The sequence below is a fragment of the Trichosurus vulpecula genome, chromosome 5, assembly GCF_011100635.1.
Source record: "Trichosurus vulpecula isolate mTriVul1 chromosome 5, mTriVul1.pri, whole genome shotgun sequence".
In the NCBI taxonomy this organism is placed as follows: domain Eukaryota; kingdom Metazoa; phylum Chordata; class Mammalia; order Diprotodontia; family Phalangeridae; genus Trichosurus; species Trichosurus vulpecula.
This window is the reverse complement of record NC_050577.1, coordinates 271,883,427-271,907,017: the sequence shown is the minus strand read 5'-3', so window position 1 is coordinate 271,907,017 and position 23,591 is coordinate 271,883,427. Positions and strand designations below refer to the sequence as shown.

Sequence of the window (23,591 nt, the reverse complement as noted above, 5' to 3'; positions counted from 1 at the left end):
TTTCCTTAGAGAATCCTAGAGAGTCAACGAAAGAAAGTCAAAGCAAGAGGCTTACATTCTATAGGTGGAGAAAACATGTACTTAAATAAGTTTAGGGGTAAGTTGGGTTGTTATACATGAGCTTGCTTTTCTTTCAAGGCAACTTCTGGTAAGACCATGTTGAAGGGACTCGCAGCTGGCATTGATCCCAAGATCACCACTTATTCCTGTTTGTGAGTCTTCCAACATGGGAAACTGGAGATCATGGCTAATGACCAAGGAAACAGGACCACCCCAAACTATGTTGACTTCACTGACACAGAACATTTAATCGATGATGCTGCAAAATCAAGCTGCAATGAATCCCACCAATACAGTTTTTGATGCTGAACATCTGATTGGTCGCAGATTTGATGATACAGTTGTTCAGGCAGACATGAAACACTGGTCTTTCCTAGTGGTAAATGATGCAGGCAGGCCTAAGGTCTAAGTGGAGTACAAAGGGGAGACCAAAAGTTTCTATCCGGAAGAAGTATCTTCTATGGTCTTGACCAAGATGAAAGAAATTGCTGAAAGCTTAGCTTGGGAAGACTGTCACAAATGCCGTGGTCACAGTACCAGTCTATTTCAACGATTCCTAATGTCAGGCCCCCAAAGACGCTGGAACCATTGCTGGTCTCAATGTGCTCCAAATCATCAATGAGCCAACTGCTGCTGCTATTGCTTATGGCTTGGACAAAAAGGTTGGTGCCAAGAGAAATGCGTTGATCTCTCTGGAAAAGATGGCAGCAGTTGCAGCCCATGGGGTCAGGTTCAAGGTGGGCAAGAATCTGAGGGAAATCCGCAGCCACTTGTGCCAACACTCAGTTAGCAGCCAAGAAGTGAGGGACTTCACTGAGAAAGACTATGTGCAGCTGAAGAAGGCAAATTGCAACATTCCCATCCTGATCTGTGAATGCTTCCAGGTGCAACCCAAGCTATGGGTTTTCTATGCTTTTGGCCAGAAGAATGTCTCATTGAATAACCTTATCAGTGAACAAATGGCTACAGCTCTGGTGAATGTGATAAACAGCAAAGCTGAAGTCTCAGGAAAACATTAAGAAGAGCTGCCTCAGAGCTTGGGCTCTGTTGGACTGAGAATGAAATATCCACATATTTTAAAATTATCTTTCCACACAAATCTTATATTATAATTGAACTATAATTTTTCTGAATGTTCCTCCTACTCCCCACCCCTAAACGTATGCATTTTACCACCAACATTGTGACTGAAGAAATTTAATGTAATATAACTTTTCAGTTCTGAAAAAAAAAAGTGTTGATCTTTGACCTTGGAGGTGGTACTTTCGATGTCTCCATTCTTACCATTGAAGATGGCATCTTTGAGGTCAAATCCATAGCTGGGGACACCGACTTGGGTGGGGAGGACTTTGACAACTGCATAGTCAACTATTTCATTGCTGAGTTTAAGAGAAAGCACAAGGACATCAGTGAGAACAAGAAGGCTGTTCACCATCTGTGTACCACTTGTGGATGTGCAAAGAGTACCCTCTCTTTTAGTACGCAGGCCAGTACTGAGATTAACCATCACCTGAGCCCATTTAGAAGAGCTGAACGCTTAACTCTTCCATGGCACACTGGACCCTGTGGAAAGGCTTTAAAAGATGCCAAGCTAGATAAATCACAGATTTATGACATTGTCCTGGTGGGTGGTTCCATTTGCTTCTCCAAAATCTGAAGTTTCTACAAGATTTCTTCAATGGCAAGAAGCTCAATAAGAGTATCTATCCTGATGAGGTTGTTGCCTATGGTACAGCTGTCCAGGCTGCCATTTTGCCTGAAGACAAATCTGACAACGTGCAGGACCTGCTGCTGTTGGATGTCACTCCTCTTTTCCTTGGAATTGAAACTACTGGTGGAGTTATGACACTTCTGATCAAATGTAATACCACCATCCCCACCAAGCAGACACAGACCTTTACCACCTATTCAGACAACAAGCCTGGTGTACTTATTCAGGTTTATGAAGGTGAGAGAGCAATGACAAAACAACCTACTTGGCATATTTGAACTCACAGCAATCCCCCCAGCACCCAGGAGTGTTCCTCAGATTGAAGTAACATGTGACATTGATGCAAATGGCATCACCAATGACAAAGGATGCCTGAGCAAAGAAGACACTGAGCGTATGGTCCAGGAGGCTGGGAAATACAAAGCTGAGGATGAGAAGCAGAGAGACAAGGTGTCTTCCAAGAATTCTCTTGAATCTTATGCTTTCAACATGAAGGCTACCATATAGGATGAAAAACTGCAAGGCAAAACTGCAAGGTGATGAAGATAAAAACATGATCCTTGACAAACGTAATGAAATAGTCAACTGGCTGGATAAGAAGCAGACTGCTGAGAAGGAAGAATTTGAGCATCAGCAGAAAGAATTGGAGAAGAGCGCAGGGGGCATGCCAGATGGCATTCCTAGTAGGTTCCCAGGGGGTGAAGCAGCCCCATCTAGAGGTACTTCTTCTGGACCCACCATTGAAGAGGTCAACTAAACACACCAGAAGAAGGAGCATTCCACACAGCTTTCCAAAAATTGAAAGACTCAAATTTGTAGCAGTTTAAAAGGAACACTTAAGCTACTGTGTAAATCTGGGCATTCTGAATATTTGAATGTGTGCAGAGGGAGAGAAGTGAACAACAATGCACTTTATCAGTACTGTAAAGAAGTGGAAATGCAATTCTTGTCCTGGAAAATGAAATCTATTTAAAATTGGCACCATAAAAAAAAGAAAGAAAAGAAAGTACACATTCTGAGTGAACGTGAAATCTATTTCATATTCCTACAAGTTTCTTAGGAGTTTATGCTTCCCAGGAGAGTATAATTGAGATGATGACTTAGAGTTTTTATTTTAAGTATATGTAACAAATACTTTTGAGTCTTTCATGTTTTAAGCATTTTTTTATGGTACAGGAAATAAATAGCTGTCCTTTCCTGATATCTACTACTTTATACATTGAGTATATTTTCTAGAAGATATTTTATTAGTCCTTTTTGGTACAAATGAGGGAGAGGAGAAGAACCAAGATCTAAGCCATACCTAAGCTTTCTTTGAGATTTTTTACTTGGAATTCCAGGGTCAGTGGCATAATGAGCCAGAGAGTACCTAACAATTTTAACTACCCCAAAGTGGAATGTGCTGCCTAGGAGATGGAAGGGAATACTGAGATCATCTACTCCAAGACCTGCTTTTGCATTTGAGGAAACTGAAGCCCAGAGAGGTTAAATGGTAGGTCACACAGGTAGGTCGTGTCAGAGACCAAATTTGAACCTCTACTCCAAATCCAACACCATTCCCCGCTCCACACTCTGTCCTGCACACATAGAATGTGGTGGTCACATGCAGACTGGGTTCCCCTTAAGGCAACTACCTCAAATTCAAGGTAATCTATAAGTCCATATTCTTAAAACCATAGCTCACAAGCCCCCACTGATTTGCTGGCTATGATCTCTGCCGCCTCCAGTTTCTGGCTTAGCTAAAATCTTCCCCAATTCTGCTGTCCAGTTCTGCTCCCAGAGACTGCTCAGCAGTTTCCCATCTCAAGAGCAGAGGATTCTCGCTTTTTGGCTCGGGGCTCTCTGGAACAAAGAACAGGATCTTGGCAGCAAACTAGAAATTCTCAGCCTTAGCCTCTTCTTTTGATGACTTCCTGATAAAGGGCTTTGACAAGGTGCTGTGGTTAAGAAACTTCACCCTAGTTTATAGGGACTGTCCAATATGCTTTCAAAATTTGCATCTCTGCAGGCTAGGTTATAAACTAGATGATTTATATTTTCCTAAAAGCCACCAAAGAGCTGTAAAACTCTGGTTTCCTCAATTTTTCAACTCTGAGTTTCTCTCATTAGTTCATCCAAAATCAGGGGGCAAGCTCATTATCCTTGCTAACTGCTCAGAACCTTTCCTGACCTTTTCATATACAAATTAGGCCACTCAGAGCTTTACATCCTTTATAAGCTTTGGAGTATAAGGTCTGAAAAGGGCCATGTCTGAAAGGGACTTACAGAAAGATTTCTCCATCACTGGAGGTCTTTAAGCAGAGGCTGAATGACCTGCTGTTGGGATATCCTATTCAGGTATAAGTTGACTAGATAATTTCTGAGGACCCTTCCAACACTGAGATTTTGTGATTCTAAGGCCAGGATGGATAAATGAGACAACCTCCTGGGGTAGGGAGGAGGGGAGGGATGCAGTTATATTGCCATTAGGGAGCAGCATCCGAGATTCTAAGGTCAGGACAGATGGGTGGGACAACCTTCTGAGTAGAAGGCTGGGGGGAGGGATACAGTCTTGCTGCCGTGAGGGAGCAGCATCTCCTTGCTCCAGAAATCTGTTAACATTTCATCATATCCCATTCCATCCAGGTTTCTGCCCATCCCCTAGCTCAGAAGTGGGAAGCCAAAAGCTCAGCCTAGGTCTCCTCCTTTCGGCAACCCCACCTTTTCCTTTATGTGTACAAGAATAATCCCCCCAGGGGGAAAAAAAACATTCTGACAAAACAATTCAAAGGAGCTGCGAGTGTCAGGTCTCAGCCCTCTCTGAATACCAGTTGGAGGGCTAGGCAGCAAGCCAGAGTCCTAGGGGATTACCAGCATAGGCAGCAGCAGACCAAGGAAGGCTCGAGAAGGAGTTACAAGCCATGGCCAGCTTGAGTAGTGAATAGGAAATTCCCTCACTTCAATGACTCATGGCACTCTATACCTCCCCAAGCCCAGCTCTTCCTTTCTTCCCAACCTATCTAGTTACCACCAGGTTCCCTCTTGTCTCCAAACACTCTTCTCATCAGCTTCTCATTCATTTCTCTTTTCTTTTCTCTCATTATGAACTTGACAAATATGAGTATTTCCATTTGCAAAGGAGAGTAGATGAAACCCAAAGTTCTATTACTTACAACTTTTTAAAGAATATGTGTGTGTGTGTGTGTGTGTGTGTTGTGTGTGTGTGCGCGCGCGCGTGGTAATGGGTATGAAATCTGTTTAGCTGAAGAAGAAAATTAACTACTCCTTTTAGCTGGCCTCCAGCCTTACGGGGGGGGGGGGGTAAAGCCACTTTCCCCCAACTCCTCTCTCAACTTCTTTTAAGCAAATGAAACAATTCAGAACAGTTAGAGTAACTTCAGTTTTTTCTTAATAATGGATTTCGGAGATTAGGTGAACAGCCATGTGAAATCAGATAAATTAGTTTCGGAAAATATACATACTCTCCCCTAAGGGGAGAGGAGAGAGGGGAGTTTTACCACTAGTAGTTCCCAGCAAAAGAGGCCAGATAGAGGCTTTTCAGCAGTGTGTTCAGGTGATTCTGCATGTTATCAGCAATTGTGGCAACTGCGGTGGTGGTAACCATAACCGGAGCTCCACATTCTCTCTCTCTCTCTCTCTCTCTCTCTCTCTCTCTCTCTCTCTCTCTCTCTCTCTGTGTGTGTGTGTGTGTGTGTGTGTGTGTGTGTGTGTGTGTGTGTGTGTCTCCCCTTTATTTTTCTGTCTCTATCTCTCTCTCTTCCTCTCATTCCCCTCTTTCTTTGTCTCTCTGTCTTTCCTTCTCTCTCTCTCTCCCCCTCTCTGTTTCTCTCTCTCCTTTATTTTTCTCTGTCTCTTTCTCTCTCTCTTCCTCTCATTCCCCTCTTTCTTTGTCTCTCTGTCTTTCCTTCTCTCTCTGTCTCTCTCTCTCTCTCTCTCTCTCTCTCTGTTTCACCTCATGTAGACTGTTGGAGGTGGTGGGGTCCCAGTGGTAGCTTGGTCAACTCCACACTACATCAAGGTTGCAATTTATCTCATTCATTGCCAGGGAGTGGTCACATTCTCTTCTGAGGACATTGTTCACCTTCCATTCTTCACAAGATTTCTGCTCTCCTTTTCCTTCAAGACAAGAGAAAGAAAGGAAATGTCTTTTTCTGGAATGATTAAAGCTCCTGAAGGTCCATAGATTAGAACATGTTGGTGATGTGTGCCCCATCCTACAGACTTCCATCTCAGCCCCTTGATTAAAAGGCCATATATGCATTAAATTTAATACAGACAACTAACCCTGCTCAGATTGTCTTTGTCCCCTTCTGAACTTCCTTCTGCTCTCTTCAGTCTGTTGTCTACCATGTTTTAATGATTCTCTACTTCCTTTTCAATTTCTCTGCCTTTAGGCTACTCATCCTCAAAACAAAACAAATCTCCTTTCCTCCTTTAACCTCACACTGACATCTTCCCAGACTCACCTAGTTCCCCTGCCCCACTTCTCAGGCTCTGCCCTACCTTCCCACCAGCCTTCTATCCCCTTACTTTTCTCTTCTTCCCCTCTACCCACCAGCTCTGGGCTTCCTTCCACCAAGAGGTGCTCCTTTTATCCTGACCCATGGACACCTGAGCATCTCAGTTGGGACAAAAAAAAAAAAGCATGATATCCAAACCAAAATCCAGGAGATTAGGAACCTGGTGGCTGACTCACACAGGATGGTGCACTAGGAGGGGGTTAAAAACGCAGTCTCCTCCATCCTTCTGCCCCCAGCAGGCAATACCTTTCTCCAAACCCTTCCCTCTTTGTATGTGCCGAATGCTCTTTAATAAATTCCATTCTAGAGTCTAATCCAAATCTTTCTCAACCGCCCAGGCATGCATAGGGCCTCTAGACAATGATAATGGGTTAAGGGAGAAATTTATGAAATCCAAAGCCATAAATCCCCTAATCCTTCATAATTCCTTTTCTTGCACCCCAGCTTGGCATCCAGAGTAAGAATTAGATACCCTCTGACCTCTACCTTGGCCTTTAAGAATGAAGTTTCATGGAGGAATTGAAAAAAAAATTGGCTCTGGGAAAAGTCCCAAGCTCCATGAAAGCCTGCCCCTTATCAGGGTCACTTCTGAGACAGTAAACAGACTTGGCCTATACCCCTCTCACCTGGGATCTGGGAATTTAGGAAAGATATCTTGTTCAGCTGCTCCCCTTCAGGACCCTAGCCTTGGTCTCATGGTACAACCTCTATGAAGTCTCTATGAAGCCCTACTATGGGGTATCTGTGTGTCTGAGCCTCTTAGTGGGGAGGGGGGAAAAGAGGAAGGGAAATTAAGTGCCTACAATGTGCAAGGAATTGTATTAAGCACCTTACAAACAATATTTCATTTGATCTTCACAACAACCCTGTGATGTGGGTGTTGTCTCTATTTTATAGTCGAGGAAACTGAGAAAAACAGAAATCAGGTGATCAGACAGGTGATAAGTGTCAGATTTGAATTCAGGTCCTTCTGGTTCCAGGTCCAGTGTTCTATCGCATGTTCCACTTAAAGCATCAGTATGTTCAGGCCTCTCTGTGTATTAGACAGTAGCTATGTATCCTATAACTGGAGATTTCTGTGTATTCAGACCCCCTAGAAGTATCTGTGTGTTTGGGTCCCACTAGAAGGAATCTGTTTGATAGTTTGTGGTGGAAAGGTCTATGTACCTAACTCTTGGGGTATTGCATGTTTGACTCCTCTTAGTGGGGAGGGTCTGTCTAACTGGACCTCTCTGGGCTGGTCTGTGTCTGAGGAGGGGAGTCTGTGTCAATCCCTTAGAAGGGGTTTATTTGTCCATTCCCTCTCAGAGGATCTATGTTTGGCCCCTCTTGAGGGTTTAAGTATCATTGTGTCCATCTTCCCTAAGAGGGTGAATATATCCAGCCTTCCTGAAGAAATAGTGTTGAACAAGTGTCTCTGTGCCCAGTACTGCTCTGAGAGAGTGTGTCTAGAATTTCTGCCCTATTCCTCTTCTCCCAGGACAAATCTCAGGTTAATTCCTACTCTTTTCACACATCTTCCACCTCCCCACCTCCCAAACAGCCCGCATGTTGCTAAGACTCAGGATCTATATCCTCTCTGACTCCCTCCAAACCCACCCAAGGGTGAGAATGAGCCAGAACTGGACAGGAGCTTGGGAACCTAATCTTCAGAGGTGAAAGGTGGGATGAGTCTGCACAATGGTGCGAATGGCATCTGCCTCTGCTGCTGCTGCAACAGGTCAGGAATGCAGACGGCAGAGATAAGGTCTGGCTTGCCCGGCTCTCTCCCCTTTGGCCCATCCCACCTAGCAAGAATCTCAAGTAGCCTTCAGAGAGAAGAAGGCCCGGAGGACGGAATGGGCATTGCTGTTGTTGCTCAGTCATTCCAGTCGTGTCTGACTCACCTCGATTCCTTTTTAGGGCTTTCTTGGCAGGTACTGGACTGGTTTGCTATTACCTTCTCATCTGACAGATGAGGAAACTAAGGCAAACAGGGTTAATTAAGTGACTTGCTCAGGGTCACACGGCTAGCAAGTTTCTGAGGTCACATTTAAACTCATGTCTTCCTGACTCCAGGCCCTGCACTCCATCTGCTTCCCTACTTAGCCACCCCTTAGAATGGGCACAGTATTCTTTTAACAGAGCCTGTTGGGACAGAATCAAAAAATCTATCAGGGTCATAGATGTCAGAGCCCAGTGGTAGTTGACTGGATACAAAGAATGCCATTCTCCTAAATTTAGCAAACATGGCCCTGAATTACCCAGGATTTGGTTTCTTTCAGTCTGTGGTTCTCATATGAATACTCCCTTAAACTGGCCCCAAAACCAGTCAGTGCAATACAGTGGAAGGAACACAGGCCTGGTAATACAGGAGACCCCGGTCCTAAATCCCCGATATGCCACTTACTACCTGTGTGACCTAAGGTAAGTCTCTAGACCTCAGTTTATTCATCTGTAAAATGAGGGCTTTGGGAGGAACAAAGGGGCAGTTAAGAGAGAGAGAAATACTGGGGAGAGAACAGTGGCAAGCTAAACAAACTCCCTGAGCCTGAAGGGGGAGGGCGGTGATTAAAATGAAATAGGAAGGAAGGAAGGAAGGAAGGAAGGAAGGAAGGAAGGAAGGAAGGAAGGAAGGAAGGAAGGAAGGAAGGAAGGAAGGAAGGAAGGAAGGAAGGAAGGAAGGAAGAGCATTTTGTATTTGCTCCTGGAAGCAATAGGTAGTTCCTGAAGTTTACTGAATAGGGGGTCAACGTGATCAGACTTGAGCTTTAGGATGATCACTTTAGTGCCTGAAAGGAGAATAGACTAGAGGGAGGCAGGCAGACCCTCCAGCAGGGAGGGTAGTTCAGGCATGAGGTAATAAGGACCTGCACTAAAGTAGGAGCAGGGTCAGTGGAGATAAGGAAGGAAGGAAGGAAGAGAAAAAGAAAAAAAGAGCTAGTATCAAAGAGGGTGCTCATCGATGTGGGGAATGGCTTAACAAATTGTGTTATATGAATGCAATGGAATATTACTATGATATAGGAAATGACAAAGGAAGCAAGTTCAGAGAGTGAGCTTACGCAAAGTGAAATGAGCAGTCCCTGGAGAACAATTTTTAAAAAGAAAAATGACCTTGACAGAACTCTGATCAAAGCCAACCACATCTCCAGAGGAACCATGATGAAGCATATGACCCACCTCCTGACAGCAAGGTGATAGATCCAGGATGGAGGAGACACATGTTTTTGGCCAGAGCCAATTGTGTGGGTTTGTTGGCTTGACTAGACTTTTTTGTTATAGGTTTGTTTGGGGGCTTTTTTTTCTAAATTTCTCTTGGTTTTTACTTGGGGATAGAAGATTTAAGGCAGTAGGAATAATGATGCCCCCAAAAGACAGCCATTGAAAGACTTTTTTAAATGTGCAGAAGAAAACAAAAGGAAGAACGGACAGATTGGACAATTATAAAAATAAAGTATTATAAAATAGAATTTTTCAATTTCATCAATAATCTTCATTTTTGTGTTCTGTGTATGTGGAAACTTTTTTTAATGTTTAAGTTCAGAATAAAAATTAATTTAATTTTTTAAAATCAGAAGTTTGGATGAGATGACCTGTGAGGTTTTTTACCATTTGGACAAACTATAATTCAATACCTCAGTCAACATTTATTAAGTACTTACTATGTGCCAGGCACTGTACTAAGGGCTGGGGATACAAAAAGAGGCAAGAGATAGTCCTTAGCCTCAACAAGCTTACAATCTAATGGGGGAGATAACATACAAATGGATACAAAGTAAACTACATACAGGATGAATAGGAAATAATTAAAAGAAGGAAGGCACTAGAATTAAAAGGGATTGGGGAAGTAATCTATCTTCTTGTAGAAGGGAGGATTTTAGTTGGGACTTGAAGCCAGGGAGGTCAGTAAACAGAGCTAAGGTGGGAGAGTGTTCCAGGCAGGAGGACAGTCAGAGAAAATTCCCAGAGCAAAAATATGGAGTGTCTTGTTTTGTGGAACAGCCAGAAAGCCAGTGTCATTGGATCAAAGAGTACATGTCAAAGAGTAAAGGTGTAAGATGACTGGAAGAGTACTAGGGGGCTAGGTTATAAAGAGCTCTGAATGCCAAACAGAGCATTTTGTATTTGCTCCTGGAAGCAATAGATAGTCCCTGGAGTTTACCGAATAGGGAGTCGACATGATCAGACTTGAGCTTTAGGACGATCACTTTAGTGCCTGAAAGGAGAAAAAACTAGAGTGAGACAGGCAGACCCTCTAGTAGGCTACTGAAATAGTTCAGGCATGAGGTAATGAGGGCCTGCACTAAAGTAGTGGCAGGGTCAGTGGAGAGAAGACAAAGTATTCATATCAAAGAGGTGTTGCAAAAATGAAATCCATAGGCATTGGCAACAGATTGCATATGGGAGCGAGAGATAATGAGGAGCTGACGATGATTCCTGGGTTGGGAGCCGGAAGGACTGGCTGGATGGTGTTGTTCTCAATAGAGAAGGTACCGGGGAAGGGGTTTAGCAAGAGTGGGGAACCTGGGGCCCTCAAGGCCACTTGTGGCCCTCTAGGTCCTCAAGTGCAGCCCTTTGACTGAATCCAAACTTCATAGAACAAATCCCCTTAATAAAAGGATTTGTTCTGCAAAACTTGGACTCAGTTAAAAGGCTGCACCCAAGGACCTAGAAGGCCACATTGTGGCCTCAAAGCCGCAGGTTCCCCATCCTGGTAGATGAAAAGATACTAAGTTCTATTCTGGACAGACTGAGTTTAAGATGTCTACTAGACATGTAGCAGGAAAAAGGGGGCTCAGTATTCTTTAGATTGCAAGGCACTTCCTACCAGGAATGAAGAAGAAAGAATCTACTCTTGATCTGTCCACTTTGGTGGCTGGTACTTTGTGGTAACCCTTGACTCAGGACTTCTTTGTGGTGAAAGGTATGGGGCTAAAAGCAGGCAGTTGTTTTTCTTGTCATTGTAAACTCTCCCATATTCAACCAATTCAATATGCATTATTTTAAGTCTGATATGTACAGAGCCCTCTGTTAGACACTAGGTACTGTGCTAGACTAGGCTTGAGGTTGAATCTGTTTTATATGACTGGATACTTTGGGTAAGTGATAGAAAACCAAAGACTATGGCCCTGCCCTTCTTGTGGGAGAGGACTTATGGCCAGTCAAGTAACTTAGATCCTACCACTTTCACAAAGCCTTCCTTGATTGGTCCAATCAAAAGAGTGAAGAGTCCTGGACAGGAGTTGAGAAACTTGGGTCTGAGCCTAGACTCTAATGTTTACTAACTGTGTTACCTTGGGTGATTCAATTTAACTCTCTGAGCCGTGGTTTTCTCATCTGCAAAGTGAGGATTAATAATTTATTCACTGTTGGCCTCAGAGAAAGTGTGGGGAAAACACTTTGTAAAGCATTTAAGTGTCATACAAACTATTAGACAAAGCATGTATTAAGTGCTTGCTATTAGTTATAATAACACCTTATATATTAATTATCTGTGTATATTCCTGGTCTCCTCAACTATACTGTGAGCTCTTGGGCAGGACAGATACATTGGCTGATTCACTTTTGTATTCACTGTGCAAAGCAGGTTCTCAGTAAATGTTTATTGCCTGAATGAATGGGCAATGGATGAGTGAACCAACAAATATTTATTGAACACCTACTGTAATAGCTCACATTTCTGTAATTCTTAGGGTTTGCAGAGTGCTTTCCTCCCAAAAACCCTACAAGGTCTGGAGAGTTTCAGTATTTTCACTCACATTTTATAAGTAGAGAAACTGAGGCCCAGAGGGCTGAAGCAAGTTGTCCCAGGTCACCAAATTGTTAAGTGGCAAGGGTCAGATGTGAACCTAGGTCTGAATCCAGACAATGAAGTCTGAAGAAGGAAATTACAGCCTCATTAGAGGCGACAAGATGAATGCATAAAACAATAGTACTCGGTACAAGACAGTACACTTGTAACTAAATTATATGCCCAGGCTATCTCTTATGCTATGCTTGTAACTGGAAATTTAGAAAACTAGTCCTAGTGCCTGTACCCAGGGGAGGTAAGAAAAAAAGCCTCAAGGTGAAACTTCCCAGCCTGCAGCAGATACTGGGACGCTGCTAATGCAAAAGACTGGGCACTTATTTGCAAGCTGTTTTGTATGTCATTTTCATTGTAGGCACTCGCTATGGCTTCTCTCTCCCTTCTGTCTGCCCCCAGCATCTTCCCTTCTTCCATCAGAGTCTCACCCCTACCAGCCCACGCTGTTTAGTGTATAGGAAAAACTTGGGATCAACACAATTAGAGCAGGAAGGGGCCTTATTAATTACCTAGCTCAACCTCCCCATTTTACAGATGAAGAAACAGAGGCCCACCCAAAGCTACATTCTGTGACTCAATACCCTGCACTTTCCACTACACTATACTGGGAGCCAGGGTCTGGGGACGGCAAACAAATGCTAAATGGTGACTCAACTGTGTAACTACACAGCGTTTACTGGATAACCCTCAGCCCAGGAACACTTCCATCTACCTTACATCACCCCTAGGATCTCTCCTTCCCATTTTCTCCCCTCCCCCTGCCATCCCCTATATCCAACAGAGAGTTATATAAAAATCAAGAGGTTAGGGAGCAAAGAACAAAAACAACCAAAATGGCTGGGGAGTGGGAGCCAAGTCCAGCTAGGGATAAAAGTTCAGAGGACTGAAAAGCATCCGACCTCTAATTCCCCCGATTAATTTAGGAGGGAGGTGGATTTCTCTCTCCTCTTTGAGTACTCTCCAGTCCGGTGACACTGACCTCCATGCTGTCCTCAACATGACATTCCATTTCTTCACTCTGGGAATTTTCCCTGGCTGCCCCATGCCTGGAATTCTCTCTTTCCTCATCTCTGCTTTCTGGCTTCCCTGACTTTCTTCAAATTTCAACCAAAATCCTACCTTCTGCAAGAAGCCTTTCCCTGACTCAATGCTAGTGCCTTCCCTTTCCAGTCCATTCTGTATATATCTTGTTTGTAGATAGCCGTCTGCATGTTATCTTTCCCATTATATTGTGAGCTACTTGAAGACAAGGACTGTTTTTGCCCTTCCTTGTATCCCTAGTGCTTAGCAGGGTGCCTGGCATATGGCAGGCGCTTAATAAATGCTTGTTAACTTGACTTGATCCCTGGTGTAGGGCAGGAGTGGGATCTCCCCTGAGGCTATTTGTGGCTAACTGGAATTCTTAATGAAAGTGGATTTCCTGAAGGAGGCAATGACAACCCTTTGAAGCTAGTACCTCAGCTGTGCAGGATGGACAATGAGGGTCCCCAGACCCCTTGGGCAAGACAAGCAATGAAACAGAGAGCGGTTTAGAGGTGACCTGGGAGTGTAAAAGCGACTGGAAGGAACTTAAAAATGTGTGTGTACACAAAAAAATATGAACGTGTAGGAGGGCATCTAGAGGCAGCTCACATTTCACAGAGCTTTATGGTTTATGAAGAGTTTTCCTTTCAGAAATTCCCCGTGCAGTACAAAGTATAATGTTGTGGGGTTTTGTTTTTAATAGGATTTGTGCTTTCATCGGGGCATTAAAATGGGGATTTCCTCCACAAGTGCAGGTAGGCACCTCTACAACTTATAGCCTTAGAAAGTAGCCTTTGGCAGTAACAGCAATATTGTAGGATGATCAACTGTGGGTGATTTAACTATTCCCAGCAATACAATGATCTGAGACAATTCTGAAGGACTTATCATGAAAAATACTATCCTCCTCCAGAAAAAGAACTGATGGAGTCTGAATAAAGATCAAAGCATACTATTTTTTACTTTATTTTTCTCATTTTTTGTCTGTGTTTTCTTTCATAATATGACTAATATAGAAATATGTTTTGCATGACTGCACATGTATAATCTATATCAAATCCCTGTCTCAGGGAGAGGGGAGAGGAGGGAAGGAGAGAGAATGGATGTTAACAATTGTTTTTATGTGTAATTGGGAAAATAACACAATATTATTAAGAAAGAGAGTAGCCTTTGGCCACTGAGATGTTAAGTGATTTGCCCTGGGTTACACAGCCAACAAGTGTCAAAGTGAACCCAGGTCTTTCTTGACTGAGAGGTTTGCTTTCCACTATGATAGGCTGCCTTTTGGTACAATAGTATCTCTATTTTACAGACTCTATTTTAAAGAAATTGAGACTCAAGGAGACTCGTCCAATGTCACAGAGCAGGTTAGTGGTGAAGCCTCGGTGATATGTGAAAGCATCTTCTTCAACACCTAGCTAAGTGGGTTCTCAATTATTTGTTGATGTATGTTCCAGGGAGTATAGAAAATTATTTGCTAGTGTGTTTGTGAGTCTGTAAAGATATGTGTGTGTTTAAGTCTGAAAGTGTATGAGGATGTGTTGAGAGTGAATGTTTGCAGGGCCGTAAGTTTGTGACAGGGACGGTAAGAAGGTGGGGTGCTGAACATCCTGCTTCTTGTCTGGCTCTTGTCTGATAAGAGAACTTAAGGCTGGAGGTTAGCAACAAGTGCTTCTCTGACACCTCCAAATCTCAGGCTGGAGCATCCCCCTCTCCCTGGCCTTCAGCTTCACCTAACTTGGGTGTAGCAGGGAAAGGGGGGACGTCATTTCCTGACCTGAAACCTCCGCCCCAGGGCCCACACACCTGTTTTCCTCCCACCTTGGGGGAGGGACAGCAGGGAGTGTGGGGAGAGGCGGGCGAGACCCGGGATCTGCGACAGGAAGAGCTCAAAACCCTCCAGCCATCTATTTATCTACCTGTGCGCCTTCCGGAGCAGGGTGGGGCGGAGCCAGCCCTGGCCAGAGCCCCCTCCCCTTTCCCTCCTGACTATAAAGCCAGTGTGCTCTCACCCACCCTTCTGACAATTCAGATTGCGACCAGCTCTCTTCCAGCGACATCATGAGTTTCACTACCCGCTCCACCACCTTCTCCACCAACTACCGCTCCCTGGGATCGGTCCAGGCTCCCAGCCACCGGATCCGGCCAGCCAGCAGCGCCGCCAGCGTCTATGCAGGCGCCGGCGGCTCTGGCTCGCGAATCTCCACGGCCCGCACCACCAGCTTCCGCGGGAACTGGGGGACCGGGGGCCTGGTCGGGATCGGGGGGATCCAGGGGGAGAAGGAGACCATGCAGGATCTCAACGACCGCCTCGCCTCCTATCTGGAGCGCGTGCGGAGCCTGGAGACCGAGAACCGCAAACTAGAAGGGAAAATCAGGGAGCATATGGACAAGAAGGGACCTCAGACCAGAGAATGGGGGCACTATTTCAAGACGATTGAGGATCTGCGGGCGCAGGTGAGGATGGAAGAGGCAGGAGTGTCCCTTTGTGCACCCCAACCCACAGCCCCGCAATTCTGACCTCCAAGACCCCTGATGGGTCTTCCTCTTGCTTCCTTGCTTCCTTCTCTTGCTGTCTTTTTTGACAACTCCTGCCCTTTAATTTGGAAATGTTGGAAGTCGCCTTAGGCAAGGCTTGAGGACAGAGAATTAGGGAGGGAAAACTCGAGAAAAAGGAGGGACTGAGACTTTCCCCAGACTCTCCCCTAAGCAGCCCTTTACTGGGGCCTGACAGTATTCTTCCCAGTCTACTAACTAGAAAACTCCTAACCCATGCTGTTGTCCTAGGTTAACAGGAGAGGGGGACCTGCGTCCCCCGAGGCCACACGTGGCCTCCCCAACCCTGTAAGACTTGAATCCCAAAGGGTAACGGACTCTCCTCTCCTTCCACACCCTGCTGCTCATTTCCTTCTGCCTCTCTTGTTGAAGGCAGGGAAGCGGGAAGGCAAGGAAAGCACTTATTTCCCCCAAATGCCCAAGCCATAAGGTCCCAAGAAAGGCTTCTCTGTCAAGGAAGAGGTTTTACCTAAGCAAAGAGAGGAGACTGGAAGAGGGAGCAATGAGTTTTGAGGGTAGGAGAAAAATGAATGTCCTTTAAAGAGGGCCGCCAAAGCCCGGGTTCTCAGATGCCCTCCAGTGAGAGGGTTAAACGGATATAGCTGAGTCACCTAAGGGTAAACAATAGAATTGGTAGGAGGGACTTGCTTCCCTCACCCCTTTTGGGAGGGAGTGGAAAAGCAGGTGCTTTAGACAAAGCTGCAGGTGAAGGGGTGGGGGAGGGGAGCTTTGCAACTGGTTCCCCAGGGCCTGGGAGGGAAGGAACCCAGGTATAGCCTTGGGAAACATGGTTTGCTGAGATAGTTGCTAGTGGTTGTTACTGGGATCTGGAGGACAGAATCTAGGGTACAATTAGTCTGGAATACTGGTAGGTGATAGAGGCAAGGGAACATGCCCTGAGGGACATAACCCTATGTTAGGGATCCTCCTTTCCCATGTATGATCCCTACTCATGAAGCTACCTCCTTGTCTTTTTTCCCTGTCCCCCTCCCCCAGATCTATGCAAGCTCAGTGGACAATGCCAGAATCGTCCTACAGATTGATAATGCCCGTCTGGCGGCTGATGACTTCAGAGTCAAGTGAGTCAGTAGGATTATCAGGGTTAAGTTTAGGTACTTCATTTGGAGTTTAAAAATATGGTGGGACTTAAGGGATGGGGTTAAAATACCTAATATTTGAGATGGAAATTAGTTTGGGATGGCTATGGGACTAGGGTTAGGATGGCTATAGGTTTCGGTTTGAGATGGGGGTGGGGGTGGCCCTTCAGACTTCTCTCTCCTTCCACCCCCATGCCACCTTCCTAGGTATGAAGCAGAGCTGGCCATGAGACAGTCTGTAGAAAATGACATTCACGGCCTCCGGAAGGTCATTGATGACACCAATGTGACCAGGCTGCAACTGGAGACAGAGATTGAAACCCTGAAGGAAGAGCTGATCTTCATGAAGAAGAACCATGAAGAGGTGAGCGATGAGGGAAGGCAGAGATCTCTCAGCAGTGAGATAGTAAGACTTCGAGCCAAAAAGGGACCTTAGGATTATCTAGTTTCTCATTTCACAACTGGAAAACTGAAACAAGTTGCCCAAAGTCATGCAGATATTAAGTAGCAGAGTTGGGGTTCAAACCCAGGTCCTCTGACTCCTAATTTCAGCATTCTTTCTATTATACTGTCCAGGCTTTTGAAGATTCGGTTGCCCAGGCATCCTGATAAGGAAAAACAAAGAAACCCAGTCTTAGAAATGGGATGAGAGGGTGTAACCACATATAGGAGCCTCATAGAGAAGTTTAGAGACTACATGTCTACACTGTTTTAACCAGGCCATTAACGACACTGGCAAGTCATATGTATTGAAAATAAATATTTCCTCCAGTTCGTTTGAATTATAGTCTAATAAAGAGGATAGTAAACAGTCTGAGGCAAGAAGGAAGCTAGGATGACGGGGTAGCAGTGCCAGGAGGATGGCAAGGAGAGCAAAGCCAAGTCTGGAGAGGGTTAGCTAGAAAAGAGTGAGGAGGAGAAAGTGGTACAGAGTTTGGAAGAAGACAGGGACAAGTCAAAGGGAAGAGGAGAGGAAGAAGGAAAAGATAGATGAAGAAACAATCTATAGAAAAAAGAATCAGAAGCCTAGGGAGAGAAGTGGGGGGAGGGGAAAAGAAGGCTCATAAAGTAAAGACTCTAGAATTGCCGTTGGCAGTCTGGCTGAGGCAGAAGTCCGGTGGGGAGGATATGGTTTCATCGGATGGCTCCTTCTGTGCCCCCTGTATCCTTCACGATCATCAGTGGTGTTCGGTCAGACATTTTTAATAAGTTGTGACCCATTCTCCCCACCTACTTTTTTTTTTAAATCCCAGGAGGTGAATTCTCTACAAGCCCAAATCGCAGGCTCCGGGCTGACCGTGGAAGTGGACTCCCCCAAATCTCAGGACTTGAGCAAGGTCATGGCTGATATACGAGCCCAGTATGACGCTCTGGCTCAGAAGAACAGAGAGGAGCTTGATAAATACTGGTCCCAGCAGGTGAGCAGAGAAAACCTCTCAGGGGTGGAGGCTTGGGGAGGGTAGGAGAGCTGAGACATGGGTCCTGGGAAGGCAGGAATTGAGAAAGGGACATGAGGACAGAGCTCTTAACTGGACACTGAGAGAAGCCATATTTCCTCTCCCTGGACAGATTGAAGAGAGCACTGTGGCGATCAACACAAGATCTGAGGAGGTGGAAGCAGCCAGAAACACTGTCACCGAGCTGAAACGTACGGTCCAGTCCCTAGAGATTGACCTGGATTCCCTTAGAAATCTGGTGAGAATATCCAACTGGCTCTACTCTTTCCCATTCCTCCCATCTCAGGGCCTGCTTATTCCATCCCTACCTGCTTTACTTCTCTCTCCCTGTACTCTGATTCATAGAAAATCAGAACTGGAAGGTACCTTGGCATTTTACAAAGGAAGGATCTGAGTACTAGAAAGAACAAGTACCTTGCTAACTGTCCCACAGTAAACAGATGGCAGAACTATTACCCCACTGGATACCTCCTTCCCCTTCAGTCCCACTCACTCCTTTGTCTCTGAACAGAAAACCAGCTTGGAGGACAGCCTGAGGGAGGTGGAGACCCGCTATGCCATCCAGATGGAGCAGATCAATACAGCCCTGCTACACCTGGAGGCAGAACTGGGGCAGACACGAACAGAGGGGCAGCGCCAGGCCCAGGAATACGAGGCCCTGCTCAACATTAAGGTCAAACTGGAAGCAGAGATCAACACTTATCGAAACCTGCTGGAGAATGGGGAGGACTTCAAGTGAGTAGAGGTCCTCCTCCCCCCTCTTCTCCATACCCCTCTATCACTGACCTTCTGCTGGATCCCACATTCAAATAGTCATTTGTGGACCTTAAACATTAACCAGGAGGTTTTCTCCTCCTCTTAAGATTCCTCCTTGGGGAACAAGGGGATCAAAGCTACCCAAGGACTCAACTCCTTTAAATTAGACACAGAACGAAGGTGGGGTGGGAGGATCAGGAGTTTCTTCTCCTTCCCTCCCCATAACTGGATTTGGTCTCTCTCCCTAGTCTCGTGCATGCCTTGGACAGCAGCAGCAGTTCCTTACATAAGACCAGTACTCGGAGGACTGTAGACGGCAAAGTGGTGGCAGAGACCAACGACACCAAAGTCCTGCGGCGTTAGGGCCATAAACTGAAGACCTGGGCTAAGTCAGGAAGTTAATAAAGGCTCTTTGGTCACCTAGCCTCCAATCCTGCTTTCCCTTCATTGATATAATCGCTTAGCCAGGCACAGAACCTGACTCACTGAAACCAGCTTAAACTATCAAGGAATTACAATACTCACCACACACATATTAAGTACCTACCAGGGACCTGGCACTGTGCTAGGCATTAGCAATACAAAGAATGAAACAATCCCTACTCTCAAGGAGGCTACATTCTCATAGAGTAGAAAACAACAGTAACAAGCACAGCTATCACTAATACAGCATTTCAAGGTTTATAAAATTCTTCACATATCCTGTTGCATTTGATATCCCCAACATCCCTGCGGGGTAGACACGACATTCTTATCTCCATTTTAGACATGAAGAAACTGAGGTCAAGAGATAATAGACCAGGGCCACGTCCCTTTGAAGTGTCTGAGATTCCATCTCCAGTGTCAGTATGGTCCACTATCTTTACTATGACATCTAGCTGTATCATCTCACCAAAGAATGGAGAGGTACAGAGGGTTGATGGAAAAGGTAACAGAAGGGAGGCTGGATATAGGGGGGAGTCAAAGGCAGGGCTTTTGTGAGGATGACTAGCTATTAAAGTGGCAGGGGGAGCTCAGCTAGATTCCCCATCAGCTCTTCTCTACTCCAGTCTCTTAGCCTCTAATCCTACTTCAATTTGAATATCCCACAGCTGTAGAACATGCATGTGGAAGGAAAATTCCATTCCAAATAATGTTCTTTGGAGAAAAGATCAGATAGGAAAGGAGTGATGGGATAAGGGATCTGGGATGGAGCTCTGGGATGGCCCAGGATGAGAGTAAGTCCTAGGAGAATGGAGATTGGTACATTGAGAGAATATGGGGTCAGAAGGAGGCAAAGAAGTTTAACAAGCAAGATCTGTGTCCAAGAGAAAAGCTAGATCAAGGAACTTTTATGGGAATAATTCAGTTATGCCATGGCATCAGAATTCAAGTCATACTTAATAAATCATACTTAATAAATCCCTACTATGTAGCTGGCACTGTGCTAAGTTCTGGAAATACAAAAAGAGACAAAATATAGTTCCTGGCCACAAGAAGCTTACAGTCTAATGGGGCAGACAACATGCAAACAGGTATATACAGGATAAATAGGAAATAATTAACAAAAGGTAAGAGAATTAAGGGGACTAGGGAAGGCTTCCTGTGGAAGGTAAGATTTTAGTTGGGATTTAAAGGAAGGCAAAGAGGTCAGTAGTCAAAAGGTAGGAGGGAGAGTATTCCAAGCATGAAGGATAGCAGAGAAAATGCACAGAGCCCTCAAACTACCAAAAAAATTATAGAGCTAGAAAAAATAACAATTCATCTAGAAGAACAAAAGGTCCAGAATATCCAGGGAAATAATGAAAAGTAATGCAAGATCTTATCAGATCTTAAATCATATTATAAAGCTGCAATTATCAAAACTACTTGGTACTGACTAAGAAACAGTAGTGGATCAGTGGAATAGGTTAGGTACATAAGACACAATAGTCAATGACTATAGTAATCAACTGTTTGATAAACCCAAAGACTCCAGCTTCTGGGATGAGAACTCCCTAACAAAAACTGCTGGGAAAACTGGAAAACAGTATGGCAGCAACTGGGCATAGACCAACATCTTATACCACATACCAAGATAAAGTGAAAATGGGTCCATGATTTAGATATAAAGGCTGATACTATGACAAACTAGTAAAGCAAGGAATAGTTTACCTCTCAGATCTATGGAGAACAGAAGAATTTATGACCAAACAAAAGATAGCGAACATAATGAAATGCAAAATGGATGATTTTGATTACATTAAATTGAAAAATTTTTGCACAAACAAAGCCAATGCAACTGAGATTAGAATGGAAGCAGAAAGCTGGGAAACAATTTTTACAGCCAGCGTCTCTGGTAAAGGCTTCATTTCTAAAATATATAGAGAACTGAGTCAAATTTATAAGAATGCAAGTCATTCCCCAATTGGCAAATAGTCAAAGGATATGAACAAGCAGTTTTCAGATGAAGAAATTAAAGCTATCTATAGCCATATGAAAAAATGCTCTAAATCACCACTGTTTAGAGAAATGCAAATCAAAACAACTCTGATGTACCACATCCCACCTATCAGATTGGCTAACGTGACAAAACAGGAAAGTGATAAATACTGGAGAAGATGTGGGAAAATTGGAACACTAATGCTTTGTTGGTAGAGTTGTGAACTGATCCAATCATTCTGCAGAGCAATTTGGAACTGTGCCTGAAGGGCTATAAAACTATGCGTACCCATTGACCCAAAGAGATCATAAAAATGGGAAAAGGACCCACTTGTAGAACAATATTTATAGCAGCTCTCTTTATGGTAGCAAAGAATTGGAAATTGAGGGGATGCCCATCAATTGGGGAATGACTGAACAAGTTGTGATATGTGAATAAATGAATGTAATGGAATACTATTGTGCTATAAGAAGTGTCAAGCAGGCAGACTTCAGTAAAACCTGGAAAGGTTTATATGAACTGATACTGAGTGAAGTGAGCAGAACCAAGAAAACATTGTACACAGTAACAGCCACATTGTGTGATGACTGACTTTGATAGATATATCTTTTCTCGGCAATGCAAGGATCTAAGACAATTCCAAAAGACTCATGAGGGAAAATGCTATTTATATCTAGAGAAAGAACTTTGGAGTCTGAAAGCAGATCGAAGCACACTGTTTACTCTTTTTTGTTGCTCTGTTTCTTCTTTCTCATGGCTCCTCCCATTGGTCCTAACTCTTCTTTACAACATGACTAATGTGAAAATATGTTTGATATGAATGTATATGTAGAGCCTATATCAGATTGCACACTGTCTTGGGGAGGTGGGTGGGGAGGGAGGGGTAATTTAAAACTCAAAATCTTATGGAAATCAATGTGGAAAACTAAAAACAAATTAATTTTTTCAAAAAAGAAAATGCACAGAGCCAAGAGATGGAGTATTTTGCTCATGGAACAGCCAGGAGATCAGTGTCAGAGTAAGGTGTAAGAAGACTGGAAAGATGGGGGGGAGTTAGGTTTTGAATGCCAAATAAAGCATTTTGCTCCTGGAGGCAGTAAGGAGTCATTGGAGTTTATTTGGGGCGGGGAGGGGGGTCGGGCAGCGTGACATGATCTGACCTGAGCTTTAGGAAAATCATGTTAATGGCTGAATGGAGGTCAGACTGCAGTGAGGAGAGACTTGAGGCAGGCAGGCCCACCAGCAGGCTATTACAGTGATCAAGGCATGAGGTGATGAGGACCTGCACTAGAACGGTGGCAATGTCAAAGGGTAGAGGAAGCATATTCATGAAATGTTGCAAATGTGAAATCAGTAGGTCCTGGCAACAGCTTGGATATGGCTGGTGGGGAGGGGGGTGTTGAAAGAGAACAAGTTACCAGGATGATACCTAGGTTGGGAGCCTGAGGTGTGGGAGGATGGTGTTGTTCTCTACAGTAATAGGAAGGTAGGAGATAGGAAAGGTTGAGGGAGAAATAATAATGAGTTTTGCTCTGAACATAGCAAGTTTAAGATGTCTACTGGACATCTAGTTCAAAATATCTGAAAGGCAGTTGGAGATTCAGACTGGAGGTCAGTACAGAGCTCGAGGCTGGAAAGGTAGATTTGAGAATTATCGGCATGGAGACGGTGATGAAATCACCAAGTGTAGTAGTACAGAGGGAGAAGAGAAGAGAGCCCAGGACAGAACCTTTGAGGGACACCTACTGTTAGAGTGAGTGATCTGGAGGAAGACATAGCAAAGGAGCAATTAGATGGGTAGGAGGAAAGCCAGAAGAGAGTGGTGTCTGAAAAATCTAGAGAGAAGAGATTATTAAAGAGGAGAGAGTGATCAACAACATCAAAGGCTACAAAGAGGCCAAAGAGAATGAGGGTGGAGAAAAGGCCACTCGATTTGGCAACTAAGAGATCATTAGTGACCTTGGAAAGAGCATTTTTTTGGTGAAGCCAGAATATAAGGGTTTAAGAAGAGAGTGAGAAGATAGAAGGTTGCTGAGTGATGGAGGAAGGGAGAGAACCTGGAAGTGGCAACGGGGAGCAAGTATTCTAACTCCCTGGCCTTGACCAGTGAGCCAAGGAGAATGAGTGAAGGTACAGCCAGTACTGGAAAGAATGACCGGAGAAGCTATACCCTCAGGGGAAGGCCAGGTTTCAGTAAGAGCTAGTCAATGGAAGGAATGAGA

At 44.4% G+C, this 23,591-nt stretch overlaps 2 protein-coding genes and 1 pseudogene across 2 annotated transcripts; all 3 read left to right on the top strand.

Moving 5' to 3' along the window:
• Positions 1–337: 337 nt before the first annotated feature.
• Positions 338–2,528, top strand: LOC118851320 (annotated as a pseudogene).
• Positions 762–1,079, top strand: LOC118850093 (NADH dehydrogenase [ubiquinone] 1 alpha subcomplex subunit 2-like). The gene has a single exon (XM_036759287.1). The coding sequence runs from the start codon at positions 762–764 to the stop codon at positions 1,077–1,079; it is 318 nt and encodes a 105-aa protein (XP_036615182.1).
• A 12,572-nt stretch (positions 2,529–15,100) lies between the features above and the next one.
• KRT18 (keratin 18) lies at positions 15,101–19,399 on the top strand. Its single transcript, XM_036758512.1, has 7 exons — positions 15,101–15,559; positions 16,655–16,737; positions 16,963–17,119; positions 18,009–18,173; positions 18,325–18,450; positions 18,724–18,947; positions 19,217–19,399. The coding sequence occupies exons 1-7, from the start codon at positions 15,164–15,166 to the stop codon at positions 19,329–19,331; spliced, it is 1,266 nt and encodes a 421-aa protein (XP_036614407.1). The 5' UTR covers positions 15,101–15,163; the 3' UTR covers positions 19,332–19,399.
• The last annotated feature ends 4,192 nt before the right edge of the window (positions 19,400–23,591 follow it).

What these genes read in the sequence shown, in the direction of transcription:
- LOC118850093 (XM_036759287.1), top strand. Translation starts at nt 762, where the DNA reads ATGGCAGCAGTTGCAGCCCATGGGGTCAGGTTCAAGGTGGGCAAGAAT.
- KRT18 (XM_036758512.1), top strand. Translation starts at nt 15,164, where the DNA reads ATGAGTTTCACTACCCGCTCCACCACCTTCTCCACCAACTACCGCTCC. An exon ending in ATAAATACTGGTCCCAGCAG is followed by an intron (nt 18,174 to 18,324) that starts GTGAGCAGAGAA and finishes CTCCCTGGACAG; the next exon opens with ATTGAAGAGAGCACTGTGGC. An exon ending in GAGAATGGGGAGGACTTCAA is followed by an intron (nt 18,948 to 19,216) that starts GTGAGTAGAGGT and finishes CTCTCTCCCTAG; the next exon opens with TCTCGTGCATGCCTTGGACA.